At 43.9% G+C, this 20,558-nt stretch overlaps 1 protein-coding gene across 2 annotated transcripts in view; it reads left to right on the forward strand.

The window, feature by feature from the left end:
• The window catches only part of LOC119338036 (BEACH domain-containing protein B-like), a 31,042-nt gene extending 20,897 nt beyond the window's left edge, over positions 1-10,145 (forward strand). Inside the window, exons 27-40 of one of the 2 annotated variants that reach the window (XM_037610322.1) lie at positions 2,217-2,660; positions 2,731-2,941; positions 3,229-3,450; positions 4,082-4,537; positions 4,611-4,901; positions 4,979-5,431; positions 5,515-5,561; positions 5,664-5,757; positions 5,965-6,171; positions 6,668-6,793; positions 6,876-7,247; positions 7,336-7,567; positions 8,437-9,201; positions 9,743-10,145. In XM_037610322.1, the coding sequence (XP_037466219.1) occupies positions 2,217-2,660; positions 2,731-2,941; positions 3,229-3,450; positions 4,082-4,537; positions 4,611-4,901; positions 4,979-5,431; positions 5,515-5,561; positions 5,664-5,757; positions 5,965-6,171; positions 6,668-6,793; positions 6,876-7,247; positions 7,336-7,567; positions 8,437-9,134 (3,853 nt within the window). In that variant the 3' untranslated portion in view covers positions 9,135-9,201; positions 9,743-10,145. The remainder of the gene's footprint in view (positions 1-2,216; positions 2,661-2,730; positions 2,942-3,228; positions 3,451-4,081; positions 4,538-4,610; positions 4,902-4,978; positions 5,432-5,514; positions 5,562-5,663; positions 5,758-5,964; positions 6,172-6,667; positions 6,794-6,875; positions 7,248-7,335; positions 7,568-8,436; positions 9,202-9,742) is intronic. The other variant, XM_037610323.1, reaches the window with a different exon arrangement.
• Positions 10,146-20,558: the final 10,413 nt, after the last annotated feature.

Raw genomic sequence — 20,558 nt, forward strand, 5'->3', positions numbered from 1 at the left:
CGGCGCGTTGCGGGAGGGGAGGGGAGGGGGAAAAACTCAGACCATGGCCATTAGCTGACCAGGCCTCCACACTACTTGCGGTAAAGCAAGGCACACCGAAGAGCGATCACAAGAATGGCCGTCACTCTGGTGGCATACACTAGGTGATCGAACCCAGGTGCTGAGATAGGTGCTAAGGCAGCAAAGGCGAGGGAGCAAAGGACCGAGCATCAAACCCATTTGCTGAGGTACCATTGCCTGACCTAAGCAAGCCATGCATCTTATGTCAGGCAGTCAGATCATCAAGATCACCATGGCATTGTTTCAGGATCAACACACAGGGCTTTCTGTGTCATGTTAGGGTTTCCTCCCACCTTCAGAATTAACACTGGATTACCTTTTATATCAATGTTTTCTTTGGTGGCCTTGTAAGATATTATCTTATCCTGTAACGAGTGCCTCTTCAACAGCAAGCATCTAGGTTTCATCAGCTTGTCTAAAGGGCAGCCCGGTGCAAGTAGCTCCCGCTTGCGCAGGGTCCAGGGAAGGGTCCGACCACTTTGGGTCTATAGTACGCAGCCTTTCCCTACATTTCTGCAAGAGGCTGTTTCCAGGACTCGAACCCGCACAAGGCAACAGCTTTACCGCTGTGCCAAGGCTCCCCTTCTTTCATCAGCTTGTTTGGACACGACAAATCAGAGGCGACAGCTTATGCTGCTTGCGAACAGCATCTATTCTTTTGGGTGTGTCTAGGGTTTCCTGGTCTTAGGCTTGTCAGATCATCAAGATCATCAAAAACAGCACCCACTGTTTTTTCTATCTATGCATCGAGAGGCCAAGCTTTGGTGTTATCTCAAAGGAAAAATAAAGATGCATTTTTTCGAGAAAACGCAAAAGCTTTGCGTTTCTTTGCATTGAAAAGCGAGAAGTTCAGTTACAAGCGTCCGAGGACGTGCAGGTTATAGCGTGATTAGTGTTTGTCCCAGGTTTGGGGCAGTACAAGCCGGAGGCCAGGTGCCCCAGCAGCCGCCCAAGAGCAGGCCTCGTCCTTGATCCTATCGTGTAGCGTGTTCATGGATGGTGTCGCGTTGTCGAAGATGCAGCTGTTCCTGTGTTTCCAAACCATCCAAGGCACGAGCAGCGCAACAGATTTCAGGGCTTTGTGAAGGCTCGGCGGCGTGTTCTCCCTGGCAATGCGTCCACCAGTCCATGAGCGAGGGCTCGCGGTTGGGGATCGGGGCTGGAATGTGCAGCCAGGCCAGGACCTCATGCCATGCCTGGCGAGCGAAGGGGCATTCCAGCAGCAAGTGCCGGAGCGTTTCCGGCTCTTGATCGCATAGGAGACAGCGGGGGTGATGTTGCAGGCCATGTCGAGCCAGCCTCTCGGCGGTCCAGCACCGGTCCAGCGGAGTAGGTGCCGCTCGCTGCTCATTTCCAGATCAGCTGGTCCGGGGCGGCGGAGAGCACTGTGTGCTGCATGACCTGCCATAGCTGCAGGTACTGACCAATCTCGTGCAGGCCTAGGTTGCCGTGAATGTTGCGTGCTCAAGAGTTACCATTCAGCCCGTCCGCCACGGTTCTCGCCGTGCGCCGTCGCTTGGGGATGCAGTCGTAGAGGTTGGGCAGGAGTTCGCGAACGGACTGGCCGTTGATCCACTGATCTCCCAGAGTAGGGCGGTCAGTCCATTCCTGATGACCATGGACGTGGATGACCAGAACAGCGCACGCTCCATGGATGAGAACTGGAGGTCGTGCCCTTGCCATGCTCGCTCGGGATCCGTTCTGGAAAACCACAACCAACGCAGCCGCAAAGCGAGGCCGGCTCGTTCGTGGTCGCGCACGCCTAGACCCCCAAGCTCGATGGGGCGGCAGACGCGGTTCCAGTTCACGTGGCAGTGCCCTCCGTTGGCAGAGGCGCGCCCAGCCCAGAGGAATCCGCGCTGAATCTTCTCGAGCTGCTTGATAGTCTTCCTGTGGGGCGCGAACGCGAGCAGCTGATGCACCGGGATAGCGCACAGGACAAATAAAGATGCATTTACATCAATGAGCTCAGACTGGTAGTTAAACAATTTAATATTTATATTCGAGTTATACACAACCTGAAGCTGATATGTTAAACTGCTATTATTCCCAAGCTAACAATGCCTTTTCATAGATTTTGATTTGTTTCGGATTTCTTAAATTTCTAAACTTGAGTAGCTGCACATCGATATTCTAATGAAGATATCAATTATCAGTTTTCCTTGGAGCTCGTGCCAATTTGCTGTTGGGGATGAAGTAAGTGATGATTGGTGGAGCTTCTTTGACAAGGTATGGAGTATTATATGTAATTTGAACGGGAAAGGACCAAGCAAATTGATCCCAAAGAGTCCCCAAAATGTTGGAGCCCCGTCCCTGGGGCAAAGGGCACGTGGATTGGTTGAGTCTCTGAATGTCCCTGGCGCAGAAATGGCGGCTGTTGTTGTATCCAGTGGTATTGCAAAAATGAATATATTTGCTGACAGAGCAACGATATTGAAGGGAGAGATATTCCCGAGAATTTTCTTTCACCTTGTTATTCTGTACCTCTGCAAAGCTGGATTGGAAAATGCATCCAAGTGTGTTCTGCAGTTCATGTCATTGCTTCCCTTGCTCGTTGCAGACGATGAGCAAAGCAAAAACAAGCTGCATTTTCTAATATGGTATGCTGAAAACATCGAGCTTTATTATAAGCTCGTGTAAGATATTCTTCTAACTCCTTTCTTGTTACAGGTCTTTACTCGTTGTGCGATCTCAGTATGGGCAACTTGATGATGGTGCACGCTTCCATGTTTTATCACACTTGATTCTCGAAACTATCATATATGGCAAGGCCATGCTTGTTACTAATATCTTGGGCAGAGATGATTCTATGGAAGTCAACAGCAATAAAGAGGCTGGGTTCATTCTTAGTTTTATACAGAAGGATCGTGTTCTTGCCACGGTTTGTTCCTTGGTCCTTATGTTTATATTTGTTCAGAACCTTTTGTTGCTGTCTTAGAAACTTGTAGCAGTTCATTGAGTAGGACATGTTTCAAGCGGCACAACTTCAACTAATGGTGTTGACTGCGTGCTGTATGGCTGTTTGTCTTTTCCTTTTCATTTTGTTAGTGTGGTGGGTCGGGAAGGGGATGAACCGTTCTTTATATGTTTATTCTTTTTTTTTTTATGTACGAACGATGTTAGAACACATATTTGTTTCTAAGTGGTGACAAAGTCATTTTTTTTCAGGCTGCTTATGAGGTTAAGCATATGCATGCTGTTCAGGCTGATCGCTTAAGGAATCTACAAAAACTAAACTCTAAACTTAACGAGCGTTTTACTAAAGAGACACAACTAGTGCAGATAGTTGATGATCAGATACATCTCTCCATCACTTCTGCACTTTCCTCAGATGACAGTAGAAAAGCAGCTTTTCAACTTGCTTTTGATGAGGATCAGCAAATTGTTGCAGTAAGTGAAATACTGCCAAATTTCCAATGTCTTTTTGAGTTTTGGAAGACATATACTACCTCTGTTCGGAAATAAGTGACGTGGTTTTAGTTCAAATTTGAACTAAAACACCACGTCACTTATTTCCGAGCGGAGGGAGTAGTTATTAAGTTTCATGCACAAACCAGTAGAGCCAACTGTCCAAACTGATATGTTTCAAAAAAAAAAAAATCCAAACTGATAGAGAAGGTTGGTCAATCCAAACCCTCTCATGTATGGCTCAATCAGGTCTAAACGTGAACAGAAAGAGGGCAAGCAATTTTTTGTTTAAATTGTGAAGCCGAGACTTGAACCCAAGGCCTCTTGACTTTGATACCATCTTAAGTTCCATGCACCAACCAGTAGAACTAAAAGTACGACCTGATGGAGAAGGTTGGGCAATTCATATATACTTCAGAAATAGTCATATAGTAATTATGGTAATATGTAATTATTTGGAGGACATATAGTCATATACTCCCTCGGTCCCAAAATAAGTGTCGCTAACTTAGTACAAGTCAGCGACACTTATTTTGTGACTGGAGGAGTAGTAATTATTTTTGTGTTCTGGAGGACATATAGTCATATAGTAATTATTTGCCTCTTGCATCAGGATAAGTGGATACATATTTTTCGTGCTCTGATTGATGAGAGGGGACCATGGTCTGCAAACCCTTTTCCGAATGATGCTCTGACTCACTGGAAACTTGACAAAACAGAAGATAAATGGCGGCGGAGGTTCAAGCTCAAGCGGAATTACATGTTTGATGAACGTCTTTGCCAACCTTCATCCTCTAAGAATGAAATTACAGAGCCATTTTTTGACCAACCTTCTTTTAGCACCAAAGTTCCTGAGAAAATGAAGCGATTCCTTCTGAAAGGCGTACGAGGAATCACAGATGATAGTGGTTATGGACTATTTGAGGACACTAATGGTACAAGTGAATCTTCCCACAGTCCTTCAGAGAACCAAAACCAGAATAATGCTGCAGATTCCTCAGATCATCGCACTACTGTTCAGAATAAGAAAGACACATCATCTACTAATGGAGATAGTGATTATACCAAGGTAAAAAAAATAGCATAAATTTACCTGAAGGTACCAGACAGATGTTGATTGCTGTTTGCTTTCTATTTTCCAGGTGCTATGTTCAGTTCATTGTGTTCTTGTAACCCCAAAGAGAAAACTGGCAGGGCAGTTAAATATCACACGAACTGTTCTACATTTTTCTTTTGATTTTTTGGTTGAAGGGACTGGAGGATCATCTGTTTTCAGCAAATTCAAAGATAAGAAAGATTCTGATAGGAAGAACGAGCTGGGCGGTGCGGAGAGACTTTATGGTTGCCGAGACAGTTTGATTAGAATCAATGGCGGCTTGATGCAAAACCAATCTAATAAAATCAAACATCACAGGAGGTGGAATATAGCCAAGGTATGTCCACCCCTCTCTCTGTCACTCTATTTTTCTTGCTCACTCTTTTCAGCTTCTTTCTTCCGTGTTTGTTTCAGATAAAAGGAGTTCACTGGATACGCTACCTACTACAGTATACTGCACTAGAGATATTCTTTGATGATTCAAATGCACCTATATTTTTAAACTTCTCCTCCCAAAAGGATGTTAAAAGGGCCGGGTCTCTCTTAGTTTCCCTCAGGAATGACGCCTTGTTTCCTAAAGGAAGTATTAAAGACAAAAATAGTGTCATTTCATTTGTTGACAGGCGAGTTGCACTTGAAATAGCTGAGAATGCCAAGGAAAGATGGAAAAGGAGGGAAATCAGTAATTTTGAGTATCTAATGATTCTTAATACCCTTGCTGGACGATCTTACAATGATTTAACTCAGTACCCTATATTTCCATGGGTTCTGGCTGATTATGCCTCAGAAAATCTAGATTTCAACAAGTCATCTACTTTTAGGGATCTCTCAAAGCCGGTTGGTGCTTTGGACGAGAAACGATTTAAGGTCTGGTAACTGTTGAGTACTTATTTTCATGTACTAGGTTAGCATCCCTTATGAGAACCTCATAAACAATGTGCTATTGTCAGGATTTTGAAGATAGATATCTTAATTTCTGTGATCCTGATATACCGAGGTTAGATCTTGACTCTTAAAAAAACAGTTTCTTTGGTTTCCCTTTTGTTGTTGTTTGAGTTCGCATCAATTGTACTAAGAACCGTGAATCTTTTTGCTGCAGTTTTTATTATGGATCTCACTACTCTAGCATGGGAATCGTTCTTCATTACCTTCTCAGGCTCGAACCTTTTACAACCCTGCATCGTAGCCTTCAGGTTGTTAATGTGCTTGTCATAGAATATTTTTCACCGTATATTTTTCAAAACTGAGCATTGTGTTCTCTTATCACAATGTCATTCATCTTCTGTTGCTACTTAATACAGTACTTGTCATGCCACATCTTCACCATAATTCATAAAGCAGTAGCTTTAATATGTGATAATTGTTCAGCATTTGTGCCTGTCTGACACTTCCTTGTACAGGGTGGTAAGTTTGACCATGCAGACCGTCTTTTCCAGAGCATTGACAGCGCTTACAGAAACAGCTTGTCAAATTCAAGTGATGTCAAAGAGCTTATTCCTGAATTCTTCTATATGCCAGAGTTTCTTCAAAATTCAAATTCATATCATCTTGGTATTAAGCAGGATGGTGAACCTTTAGGTGATGTTGCTCTCCCTCCATGGGCGAAGGTAATGGATACTTCTTTTTGTCAGTTAACTATATGATTTTCATATTTGTGGTCTTGAGGATGAATTACTTGTCCACTAGGATAGCTTTATTTTTATTCTAATGACAATTAGTTTGGTCTTTTGTAATCTTCACATGCTGTGTACAGTACCATCTCAGTTATGAGATTTGAGAGTTGAGCTAGCTTTCTAAATAAAAGATGGATTTTCTTATGTGGAAGCTGCTAGACTAGTTTTCCCTGGAAAATATCTTTTTGATTTGACCATCACTACTAACAAGATCAACTCCATAAACTTGTAATATTGCAAAGAGCAATTTGTTGAATAATTATGTCAGTTCATGTTCTGATGTTCATGTAGTTCTCTATTTAGCATGCTTGTTATAAGTGAGAGTCTACTGGTTTGCACGCGCATCTTCAATTTCTTCGGTGTTCAACCACATCCTATTTTAGTAATTTGGTACTTTTCCTGATATAATTTACTTCATACAAACATTTAGGGTTCTCCAGAAGAATTCATTCACATCAACAGAGAAGCACTTGAAAGTGAATATGTGAGCTCTAATCTCCATCACTGGATTGATCTCATATTTGGGTACAAGCAGCGGGGACAGCCTGCCGTTGAGGTGCAATTAGGTTATTTTTCCCATCGTCTTTGAAACTCTAGCAATGGAATATTATTTGATCTATATATTTTACCTTTTATAGGCAGCAAACATATTTTACTATGTGACATATGAAGGCGCAGTTGATCTGGAAAACATGGATGACATGTTACAGAAATACGCTATTGAGGATCAGATTGCGAATTTTGGACAGACACCTATCCAGATTTTTCGTGTGAAACATCCAAGAAGAGGGCCTCCTGTCCCAATTGCCCATCCACTGTATTTTGCACCACAGTCAATAACATTAACCTCAAGTGTTTCTAGCACAATCAGCCACATGTCTGCTGTACTATTTATTGGCTTGTTGGATAACACAATTATACTGATGAATGAGGGGCTCATATTATCAGTGAAGCTGTGGTTGACAACACGGACGCAGTTAGGTGGAAATTTCACCTTTTCTGGACCACAGGTTTTTCCTGACTACAGCACCATAAAATGATATAAATATTGACATGTTAGAGTATACTTTTGTTGGTAACATTTATTTATTTTTGTAGGAAAATTTCTTTGGGGTTGGTTCAGATGTTATCTCCCCTCGTAAAATTGGCACTTTCCTGGCTGAGAACGTCAAATTTGGAAGACAGTTCTTAGCAACTATGCAAATTAACAGCGAGAAGTATTTGATTCTATGTGGAAATTGGGAAAATAGTTTTCAGATAATTTCTCTCAGTGATGGAAGAATTGTGCAGAGCATCAGGCAGCATAAGGATGTTGTTGGCTGTGTTGCAGGTAGAGACATTTTAGCGGGTTTATGTTATCCATTTTATTTTCAAGTTTCCAGATTATTTTGGAGTCCATAGCTCTTGCTTTGACCAAGATATGGGTACCCAAGCCGGTCCTAGGAGTGTGGAGGTTAAACAACTCGACTTCCTTACCCCCAGGGCACTAGCCTACTTCTGTAGTTCCCTAGCTGGAATTGTAACAGAATTTGCAATCATGTTCTCATGCACACCCAAACGTGAGCCGTTTTATATTAGAAGAACACAAACATGTCGCAAAAGGTTACAAGGGTTAACCGGCAAAACCAGAAAGAACCAAAATAACTATAGTAAACAGCCAAAGAAGAACCCTAAAAGTTACTCCCTCCGTTCCATAATATAAGATGTTATTACAACCAAGGAGTAAGAAAGAAGACCAGAACCCTACTGCAACCGCTGCAGGTCTGGAGGCTCTGCATGCAAGAACTTGCAATCCTAAAAAATATGCCTCGTGTGCTAATAAATCTTGCTCCTGAGCCCCTCGAAATAAGCCATGTTCTCCATATCTCTCGATTGCATTTCCACAATGGATGTGAAGTAGTTTGTGGTGAGGAATAAAGTCTGTTGACCACTTCATATCCTTGTTTCATGCATGGTAATTTGGATAGTAAAACAGAGCAGCAAATTTTAAATTAATGATCTGGTTATCTCATTTTATTAGACATTTTCTGGGTCCTTGTGTGACCATTCGATTGTTTGCTTTCTGTCTTTTGTACGTTGACTGGATTTTTAAAATGCAAATGGTTCCTGTTGTTCCATATTGCTTCTTATGAAATATCTCGTCCTAGTTGTCATTGTTCTTGTTTCCCCTTTTCATTGTTAGAAACTTTTGTGATGCAGTTTCATCCGATGGAAATGTGGTTGCGACTGGAAGTTATGACACAACTGTTATGATCTGGCATGCGTTTCGAGGCAGACCAAGTGAGAAAAAAATGAGGACTGCAAATTTTGAAATTTCAGAAAATGATCACATTATAATGGAAAGGCCTGTTCATATCTTGTGCGGTCATGATGACATCATAACATGTTTATTTGTTAGCACAGAACTGGACATTGTTGTCAGTGGATCGAAAGATGGAACTTGTATTTTCCATACACTGCGTGAAGGGAGATATGTCAGATCCATCCGGCATCCTTCTGGCCTTGGTTTATCAAAGTTGGTGGCAACACGGCATGGAAGGGTGGTACTGTATTCTGAATTTGACCTATCCTTGCACATGCATTCTATCAATGGAAAACATATTGCTTCGGCGACATCCATTGGACGTCTCAATTGCATGGAACTTAGTTGTTGTGGAGAGTTCATGGCTTGCGCTGGTGAGCAAGGGCAAATAGTTCTGCGTTCTATGCATTCTCTTGATATTGTTTGGAAGTATACTGGAGCTGGGAAGGCAATTACTTCTCTAGCTATGACCCCTGAGGAGTGCTTCATAGCAGGAACCAAGGACGGTAGCTTGCTTGTATTTTCAGTAGAAACTCCTCTAGTTCGACGAGGGAACGTGCCACAAACAAGTGTAAAGCCTTCGGGAGCTGGTTGAGTTGTGGTAACTTGTAGCGAGAGAAATCCACTCACAAGAACCCTTGCTCGGAAGTTTGAAGCACAAGGTACACCAAGTTTGAATTGATTAGTCTTTTCTCACGCTTGTCTCATTTAATTGCCCTTTATCATTTTTGTCTTTATTTTTCTCATGATTTTAAATGTGATGTGTATTTTACACCATCTCTTTGTATTTTAGTACTTCTATTTTCCTTAAACTAGCAAAACGAACTGAACCTTGAGTTACCCCGCTTAGTACTGCTTATAAGTTACTCCCTCCGTTCCAGAATAGATGACTCAACTTTGTACTATAAAGTTAGTATAAAGTTGAGTCATCTATTTTGGAACGGAGGGAGTATAATGCATACGAAAAGTGTACCGCAGCTAGGAAATAATGTCTCATTATCTCCAGCCATGACTGTTAGATTGCGTTAATCTCAGGTTTAGTTCTAAGTGTTTCTGTCAATTTTCAGTAGTTCAGTACTTCTGACTGCTATTTGAACTGCCAAGTTCAGAAGTTGAGATTTGGAAATGTTAGCTTTAGCTGAACTACGCGCAGAATTCGTCATGAAAGTATTGACTGCTGAATTCTGTTTGTACTCTCTGCAGGTTATTAGCAGAAAAATACACCGGTTCTCACGCTCATGGTTAATGTAGGAGCGAGATTCAGAGGACAAGGATTCTCAAGATGCTGTGCTGACGACGATCCATGAGCAACCAAGCTGACAGTAGTGAAAACTAACATGCATGAGGAACACCGACTAGCGGAGTAACAAATTGATTTTCAGGGTAGACAATAGCAATTGACATCCGTCTCACAGCGGTACGGCACACTGCCACTCCTGTTGTTGTGTAGTGGAGGGGTGGTACCAGGGTTAGCCTAGCCCCAGCATGATTTGCCTGTATGTATTAGACGTCAGTGCTCTGTAATCACCAAACTCCTCACCGTGGTAGAGAGGGTATTCTACGTTCCTAGCAATCTGGAAAGTGTACAAATCATCTAAGACCAGCAGTTATCATGGTTCTTGAAACTTCTACTCCCTCTGTTTCTAAATATTTGTCTTTCTAGAGATTTCAATAAGTGACTACACACTGAGAAAAATGAGTGAATCTACACTCTAAAATATGTCTATATACATCCGTGTGTGGTAGTCCATTTGAAATCTCTAAAAAAGACAAATATTTAGGAACGGAGGGAGTAGAACATACGTATTATTGATGTCAGCCTTTTAAAAAATCGATACTGAAACTTGAAAGATGCTATTGAACAGTGTCTAGATAGATTCCGCAGAAAAAAAAAATTAGATTCCTCAAAATCAAAAATATTAAAAAAACAAGTGTCTAGATTGGAATCCTTTCTCACTACTGCATTACTCCTTATGAGATCTTCAAAACCTGGCCCCAATTGTATTCGTCTCAGCCACATTCTTCTTCTACTGCATTTTGCGCTAATGTATGTACTGCAAATTTTGGACTGCTGTGTATTGTGTTTTTATACAAATGTGTATTCTATTTCTACACTAATGTGTACTACATGTATGGACAGTAGGTACTACTACGATGGTGTAGCACTTTTGGAAGAGTTTCCCTTTTGAGTTGTTTTCCATGTGGATGTGTAAGAAAATTGTGTGTAAACTATATACAAAATGTATAATTTGACAAAATATAGACAGCACACATCAACAACAGATTCATCGAATACAATAGAAGATTAGTCTTTGAATACAATTCATCATATTAGTCTCCGAATACAATTCATCATATTAGTCTCCGAATTGAAAAGACCGAACAAAGATAGAACATTATATTACAAGTCTTGAGACCGCGAGTAGCGAGTTTGTCTTCACATTACAAGTCGATATCGATCATCTAAACTACCATCACATAGAAGAGAGCTGCGGTCATCACGATGAGCATCATCACGATGAAACTCATCTTCATCCGGTTCCTCCAACGCTCCCTCCCCTCTCCCGCTAGATAGCGGGCGTATCTAGATTCGGCCTCGGCCCTAGTGGTGTACCCTTTGTAACTGTTACCGCTGAATCGGTGAACCTGTCTCCGACACTCCTCCCAGTCATCGTAGACTCCGGGAACCTTACCCTTGTACACGACATACGTCGGCATAGCTATGCACTAGCCAAACGAAACGTTAGTACCAATTCACAGACAATACATAAGCAATATATAATTATGCAACAGAACGATCGGAAGAGAAAAGCAAGACATTAATAGCATTGATTACATCTAAGTTGAAGGACTCTCGAAACCAAAGAGACATACTACAAGTTCATTAAAGTTTAATTACAACATGAGCCGATCAATGTTTCAGAACTAGACACAGCATCACTGCTTTCGACTCGACTCAAGGGACCGGAGCGTGGATGAAGCCGCCGTCTATCGTGGGAGTCATGAAATAACGGTCGTTGTCAGCCTGCATTTGTAGTATTGTGTCGATATCACTGTTGGACGGTTGATTTCTGAGGTAGAACTGCCCCGAGGTACGAAGGACATCTTGATGGATGATTTCCGCAAACTCCGACTGGATGCGAAAGAATTCTTGTCGGAGGTCCGCGTCCTGGATTGCCGACACGCTCGCGGCCCAATCTTTGAGTTTACTCGGTAGCAGAAGTTGATGATGGTCCCGTACGATCGCCCGCATGTGATGGATGGCGTAGTAGGCACCCTTCTGACCGCCAGGCGGCTGCTTGACGCAGCAGAACGTCGTATTGTGGGAGAACACGTGCTTGCCGTACTTACGAATAGGCCTGGTGAAGGTGCCTCCAGATTTGGCGTAGCCGGGGAGAACATCATCAAGAACCTTCTTGACATTTGTGTAGTCTACGTTCGACTGACGGTCCGGGTCGAAATATGTGGCCATGGAATATTTGGGGCTTAGGAGGATGAGCGTGCAACGTGTGTCACTGCAGAAAACACGGAATGTTAAAAGAAAAACGATCGAAATGTAAGAATTCATATGTTATGGGCCGGTTGAGGGGAGGACTTACTCGGGAAAGTAAGGCACGAGGAAGTTATCCTTATCTTGGTTTGCCAGAATGACGCCTTCGAGGTAAGAACTCGCGACTTGCCGGTCCCCAGCGCTGCCCAAGATCTTGGCACGCATGTAGAAGGGGTCGACTATCACGATGTCCGGGGTCTTGTCGCGAATGATCCGCATCTCCATACTCAGCGAAAATAGCCGAACGAAGGTGTAGTGCAGCGGATGAAGGTTCAATATAGCGTGGATGTCATCAAAACGCAGGACGATCGTACGCCCGATGGAGTTATCCACAAAGCCCTTGCCCTCTGGCACCTTGGCCGCGAAAACCGGGTATGCCACATCCTTCTCCCTGAGACGCCGCTTCTCCAAAGAAAGAACACTGTCATGCAGACTCCGCATAGCACCGGTTGCAGCATTGAGCATATTTGTCGGTAGCATCGCCCTACCTGCCACATGCACCCTCCTCGAGATATCCTGCGGTGAAGGTGGCCCGTCCTGAGCACGAATCGTACTCGGTGCCGGCTGGCTCGCACCCTTCTTAGTCTTTCTTTTGCGTGCCTTCTTCTTCTCCTGTAATGGGACCGAGTTCTGCTCACAGACCGCCTTCTTGAGTGTGTTGGGGCTGATAATATTTCGCACCTCGCCTATCTGAGGCTCGGTGAAGTCGGCAGCTGGAGGCGTCTCCTGAGAGCTGAACGCCAGACGGCGCCTGTTGCAACTTGGCTTCTCCGCGGTACCAGCTAGATCGCACACGTCTTTTGTTGGGTTTGGTTCTTGAGAAGGAGGCCCCATGAAGTCGCCATCGTACCCATGCTCGGCAAAGTACTGATCGACGTTGCCAAATGTATCATCGTCGTCGTCGTTCTGATCCTGTGCCATATGGATGTTTGGATCCAGTGGCATAGGGATGTCCGGCACCGTTACGGCGGTCTTGCCATGGGGCCGACTTGGCGCCGGCACGACTGGCGGTGTTGTCTTTGGGGTGGTGTCCCCCGCCCCCAAACGAATCTGGCTCTTCGGCCAAAGCAGGGGCCAGCTCAGGCAGGCGCTGAGGGTCATCACGTCTTCATCGTCGGCCCCGACGGGTCGAATCGGAGGTAACAAGTCGTCGCAGCCTGGCAGCACCCGAACCAGTTGAACCCTAAACAAGTTGGGTGGCATCTGGGTACCGTGGAACAAGGGGTTGCCCGGTTGAACGATTTTGCCCTTGGCGACATCGACCAACTCGTTGTTCACGAAGTGGAGGAGAGTGCACGGAACGTCGGCGGCGCCCTGCGAAAACATGTAGGGCGTTAGGGATGCCCAGTCAAAGGCAAGGAGATGAAGTCCTCGGCCGAGAGAGGCTTAATTAGTTACCGTGATGATGGCGTCGAGCTCGGCTAATGTCGACGCACCGCCAACGGCGGGCGTGCAGTTGACGGAGGGGCCGCTTGCTGAAGAGGTGCCGGCCGGCGTACACTCGGGTGCATTAAGCTCCCGTGCCGGCATCGGAGACACCAATGCCGCCTCCGCCGGAGGCACCAATGGCCCCGCCATCGCATTATGCGAGTTGCTGGCCGTGAAGCTAGGAATCAGGGGCGGCCCCTGTTGGCCGCCCGCAATCCACGCACTCAACCCCGAGATCAAGGTAGGCACAAGGGCGGTGATCGTCGCTCCGAGTCGTTGTTCCACTTGCTCTTGGACAATCTCCGGAATCCGCGCCACCTGTGCCTTGAGTTCTTGAACCTCTCGCGCCTGGCTTTCCGAGCTGGTTTTTTTCTCCTTCCGCACACCAGCGGTATAGTATGACCCCCATTTTGTCGACAAGCCTTTGCCGGCCACACGACCAGCTGACGTCGGCTTACTGAGCTTATCCTTGTTCTTCATTACATTCAACCCCCTATTTAGAGTGGTGTCCCAAGGGTTGCTCTTAGTCGACCCCGCGCTACTGCTTTCAGTCGCCTGCGGAAGGAATGTGAACCATTTAGAAATTTGGCTTCATTAATTAGAATGCAACCATATGGAGCTAATTACGCGGGGGTGTATTCCTTACCAGAACAAGCTCAAGCTGCCTGGTCTTCGGATCCGTGGTAAGCTCCTTTGTTTTTGGGTCCTTCTTGTACCGGGCCCTGACAAAGTTCCTGGTCTGCTTGTCACCGTATTTATCGAAGAGGGGCGGTAGGCCTTGCTCGGCACGGTCCGCCTCCTCCTTGTCCCATATAGGCTCCGACACTCTGTAACCGCCAGGACCGAGTGTGTGTTCCCCTATGTTTAGCTCCCGCATTTGTTTCCCCCACTCACTTGATTGGGAGCTTGCGGTGCTCGAGCAATTGATCTTGAAGTCGTTGTAGTCATCTTCGGTGATCGAAGGATTTTTCTCCTTGATCTTCTGATAACTCTCACCTTTCTCGATCATTCTCTTCACATTGCTTTTCCAAGTAGACAGGGCCTTGCTCATCTTCGTGAGGGCAACATTGTTCACTTTATTCCCTTTGAGGCTTGTGTTTTCAAATTCAGCGGGGAACTTGTATCGTTCGTGCAGCTTCGTGAAGAGGAGGTTGCGCAAATTCCCTCGGTCAGGATGCCTCAGGTTCTCGGTGTTGATCGAGACGGTGCTCTGGACAATGCACCCGAGCTGAAGCGAGTACCCCTTGACTATTCGTTCGGGCGCCGTTGGATTCCCGTTGGAGTCCACTTCAGTAACTTCCTCCTTGAGGGTGCGGAGCACGATCGGGCGCCGGTCCTTCTGTTGCCTCTTCGGTTGGCTGCCATCTGTGCGTGCGCCGCCATCATCAGTGGTGGCATCCTCGGCGGCACCATCAGTGGTGGCATCAGTGTGGTCATCCTCGGCGGCACCATCCGTGGTCTCAGGATCGGTGGGGAAGGCGGCGGCCTCATACAAGTGAGGTTGTTCCTCCATCTCCTGGGACAGCTCCCAGAATGCCTTGCCGCCCGAACCCCCGGCCTCATCGTTGTGGGCCATGTTTCTCTCTAAATAGAAACAAAGTTTGGTCAAAAAGTTGGTTATTGTCAAGGAACAAGATCTCTAAGTTGACCAAATAACCTAATTCTCGAGGAATGTCGCCAAAAAGTTGGTTATTGTCAAGGAACAATTGAGATATGTTTGTGATATTGCCTAGGTGTTTTGGGATAGAACCTGTTAGTGTGTTGTTGCTAAGGTCCAAGTCCACGTTCTCAGGGTAACCTAGTTCTTGAGGGGTGTGTCTAGAAAGTTGGTTGCTGCAAAGATACAAGGTTGTGAGTTTGGTCAAATTGCCTATGATGTTTGTGATATTGCCTTGGATCTTGAAGGCACTGTTGCATGATGCAGTGGTACAGCCAGCATGGGACCTCATCTTTGCAGGCTAATTTTCTAGATTGTAACACTGGGATTTGTGCACAAGCTAAGCTAGCTAAGACAGTAGCTTCCTTGCAACCCACAAAAGACAAAGGAAAAGGGTGAAAAGGGGGATATGGTTAGCTTTGATGAGCAGGCAACATCTTCCTAACCCTCTTCTTCTTGTCTCCTCTCACTATCTCTCTCACACACATGGCAAGCAAGGGTGTCTGAGTGTGTGAAAAAAAATACTAAACTAATCCAACCACTAAAGCAAATTAATTTTTATTTCGGTTGAGAATCGGGCACCTTCTAGGTCAAGAAAATTGGGCAGGGTGCGCCATTAGTAGTTTTAACACTAATGGCGCATCAGAAGGTGGTGCGCCATTAGTATATACTAATGGCGCACCACAAGTCTGGTGCGCCATTAGTGTCATTTCCATCTATAGCCCTTTTCCTAGTAGTGGAGACTTGGTTAAGTCTTACTCCCTCCGTTCCTAAATATAAGTCTTTTAGGGATTCCACTAGGTGGACTACATACGGAGCGAAATGAATGAATCTACATTTAAAATGTATCTATATACATCCGTATGTGGTTCATAGTAAAATCTCTACAAAGACTTATATTTAGGAACGGAGGGAGTAGTTGACTAAGATTTAGGAATCCAGGTTTTTTTTTTGTTCTCTTAAATTACAAAACAGTAAAACGGAACTACCTACGAACCACCACAGTGTTTTACCACCGTCAGCCATATGATCAAGCATATTAACGGACAGATCGCTCGGTGGGACGTTTTCACCTCGTCACGATCCATTCGCTAAGGGCCGCTGCTCCGTAAACTGAGCTAGTCCCTATATGCTCCTCGGGCTGATCTGCCGCGAAATTACAAAACAGTAAAACGGAACTACCTACGAACCACCACAGTGTTTTACCACCGTCAGCCATACGATCAAGCATATTAACGGACAGATCGCTCGGTGGGACGTTTTCACCTCATCACGATCCATTCGCTAAGGGCCGCTGCTCCGTAAACTGAGCTAGGCCCTATACGCTCCTCGGGCTGATCTGCCGCGAAATAGGCCCTACAGGCCCAGCCACAGTATTATTCAAACCTTTTGACAAGCCCCCGAGGTGGTTTTTATGTATTTATTTGGGCCGATGCTAAGAAAACGAATTTATTTGGGCCTACGCTGCCTAGGTTCCTCTAATTGGAAAAATACAACCAGCGTGTATACAAGTACAAATGATGATGACATAAAAAAAGTTAGGTATTACAGCTTGCAATTGTCTTTTCTCTTCTTCTTGATATCTGTCTCTAAAACAGAATCATTTGGCAACAAATTATTCAAACAAGTTTCCTTCTGCTTCATCGACCTATACTAATGTAAATCAACACATAAACTTGAGCACGTCCGCTAATAGCAGTTGATTTTATTTTATATTTCCAAGTACATCGGACGTTTCTCGACATCTCCACTTTATATTTTGCTTCAATGATAGTAGGGAAGTATCTTTCCTTCTTATCATGAATAAGGGTGAAAAAAAACTAAACATATTTGCTATTGCTCTGTTAACACCACCTTGGGTTCTTAGTTTGAGTTAAGTAGTTTAATTCCATAAACTTGCGTGTATGTAAGAATTTGTCATTACATGCATTTTAGGGCCTCCATTCAAAATTATGTATATGCACTCTAAACATATTGGTGGCGCTATCTTTCAAATATGAATGTTGCCTCGGATGCTTCACATGCTACCAAACTTGCCGATGGCGTTGCTATTGTTGTCTATGAGCACAAGGTTTCGAACTATCTGACCGATCTCGGGTACTATATACTATCAAAAAGGGAATGAGGTTGCTAATTAGCTGAGGTTTTCTTCTCTTAGTGCTTAAAGATCAAGCTCCTATGTTCTAAAAAGACATAGCCGCATACGACGAACCGTGAGCTCCAAGGAAGCACCTTTAGGAAGGTCACGGCACCGGAGCGCCGCCACTGCCGATCCGAGGATCAGGATTTCTTCTAGAGCAACACGAGGGCAATGAGAGCCGTGACGACGCCTTCAAGATGGGGATTTCTCCTAGAGTGCTTAGAGTAATAGTTGAGCAGTTGGAAAAGCAAATTGCTCTCTATAGGAGGACGACTTGTCTTGATTAACTCTATACTCACAAATATGGTTCTCTATATGCTTTCTTTTTTTCAACTCCAAAAGGGTCTTGCAAAGGCTAGATTATTTCAAATCCAGATTCTTTTAGCAAGGAGACAACAAAAAGAAAAAGTATGGGTTGGAAAAATAGAGTGTGATTTATAAGCCTAAAGACCAAGATAGACTTGACATTCATGACGTCCAGGTCAAGAATGATGCCTCACTTAGTAAATGGTTGTTCAAACTACTTACTAAGGACAACGTTTGGGAAACCATGCTGCGCAATAAGTATCTAGGCCAAAAAAGCGGTGTCCCAGGCCTATTGGAAACCTGGTGACTCGCACTTTTTGAGCTGGTCTAATGGCGGCGAAGAAACATCTTTTTCGTTTTGGATCCTTCATGATAAAGGATGGGTCGGAGATTCATTTATGGAAGACAACTGGTTAGGCAATGCCAACCCCTGAACAATATCCAACTATGTACCGCATTGGTCGCGATAAGAACAATACTCTTGCATAGGTGCTCAATTCATTCCACCGGACATTTCTTTCAAGTGGGATTTGATTGGCCCTCGTCTTATATCATGGCAAAATCTGTTATCCCGTTTGGAATCGATAAACCTGACACAAGAATGGGATGTGTTTCGCTGAACCTCGCTATATTTGGGTCCTTCACAGTCGACTCTATGTACCGTGTGCTCACGCATTTAGAGGTGTCAGTGGACAATAACAAGAAAAAATTGGTGGTCAAAGGTTCCACTGAAAGTTAAAAATCTTCATGTGGTATCTTCGAAGGGGAGTTGTGCTAACCAAAGACAATCTCGCCCGTCGCAATTGGCAAGGAAGCAAGAAATATAGTTTTCGTACTCATGACGAGGCAATCAAACACCTCTTCTTCCAATGCAAGTTTGCACATTCTATGTGGTCAATCATCCAAATAGCATTCATTTTGTATCTGCCCACAAGTGTTGCCAATTTTTGGTCACTGTCAGTATTGCGAAATAGGTTCAAAACTCTAATGAGGCTGGGAGCATATGCCTTATTGTGGGCTTTGGCTACTTGGTCTACGCTACATTGAACGGAGTACCAACCTCTATTTAAGGCGATGTGTATGTGGGTGGAGCGGGTGACCAGGCAAGTTTTTACCCAACAGGGTGAAAGCATAATCTCCGGATCGCTCCATCATTTCCTTTGACGTAGGCATAGTGTCGGTCTTATATGGCTCTATTGTTGTTGTCGGTTTGCATCTTAGTTATGCAGAGGACGGATGTTGCTCTTCATGTTTTATATCTGCTCGATGCTACATTTGAAGTTAATAAAAGCACCCTTCATTGAAAAACACCTGCCCTGTAGGAGCTGGTTCTATATTTTTCTCCGCACGTGTATTATTGATATTCTCCTCACTTCTCACATATAGACAGAGGAGTGCATATAGATGATAGTGCTCTACTAGCATAGCACGCGCGGCGTCATGCCGCGCCCATTGATACGGTGTGTTCATAAGGATTGTGTTTACTATTTAAATTAAAATTACCAATTTAAGATAGCAGATCATTGTATGTAAAATTGTGAACGTAGAAAAATAAGTAAGAAAATAATTAAGAAAAAAGCAAATTTATCGGCATAATGCATATTGGATGTTGCTAAAGAGGAAAACACATGTTCATACATCGTCGATAGGGATCATCTATTCTTGTCGAACGTGGCACGACTCTAGTGTAGTAAGACGAAAGAAACATTGATAATTATTGCTAGAGTAGATCATCCTGGTGTAGCCTCCTGCGGATTAATGCCCACGATAAAGTGATAAAGAGGTTTTGTGTTTTTTTGCCTCCAGCACACAGGTGGCTTGGTGATGATATGATCTTTACTATGTGGGCGCTAAGAAGCGGTGGTGCCAGCACCAAAAAATTATGGGTTCAAATGTACTAATCTCCCTAAAATCTTCAAATTTTCTGCACAAATATGAGTAGAATTAAGCTTGCAATCAAAAACCCTGTGGGGTTGGGGTCAGCTGACCCCACAGGTTACACATGGAATCGCCCCTAGCTAAGGGTAAATGCAGAGTAGTATCACATCAGAGAAGTTGTCATGTGCTTCACCCGTTGTCTTCTTTGCTTTAGAAAATTGGTTTGCATATGTGTTTGCCAAAGATTGCTTGCGTGTCGAACGATGGATGGATTGATTTTTCTCATGTCCACCTTCCTCTTTTTTGATGGCCTATGTGAACGTAAGGAATAATCGGTTCTAACCAAGTAATACAATCTTATTTTATGATAATTTAATACTTAGTCAAAAAGATCTTGTTTACACCAAATTAGAGATCAGATCCAGATTTGGAAAAAAAATCCGTGTTAAAAAACTACATTCTATACCCATTTCTTTAACAAACACCATATGTGTTGAGGATTTTCTATTCCTCAAGAAATTTCCTCTTTGTGTTATAGCTAAATCGAGTTCGTAGTCCAAAATTATGAAGTTAATCATCATCAATGGGGAACTACATGTGAAATTACACAAGTCAGTGTAATATCATGGCATAGTAACTCTAGATATTTGTACTTGCGCACTGCAGAACACAAAACCAAATCAATAGAACAACATAAGTATATTTGGATGAGCAGCTAGAAGTGAAAATCTATGTAAGCCTGAGAGAGAGGCCCCGCTAAAGACGTGGTGCTTATGTGTATTATCTATTCATGTTGCCGAACAAACAAAAGGAAAAACATCATACTGCTTTTTTAGGGGTAAAAACATCATACTTGTACGCGGTGAATTTCAAACTAAATTAAGAGAACTATATGGATAAGGTTGTATTCACATAAAAGGGAAGTAATGCATAGAAGCAAACTGAAAAGGACACATTTGTTGTCACCATGTGTGGTGCATCTTAGATGACAGAAAATACCCATCTACACATTTCCGATCATGGGTCCGGATAACTGCCACACGTCCGGTGTGTGTGTGTG

The sequence above is a fragment of the Triticum dicoccoides genome, chromosome 7B (assembly GCF_002162155.2).
Source record: "Triticum dicoccoides isolate Atlit2015 ecotype Zavitan chromosome 7B, WEW_v2.0, whole genome shotgun sequence".
Taxonomy (NCBI): domain Eukaryota; kingdom Viridiplantae; phylum Streptophyta; class Magnoliopsida; order Poales; family Poaceae; genus Triticum; species Triticum dicoccoides.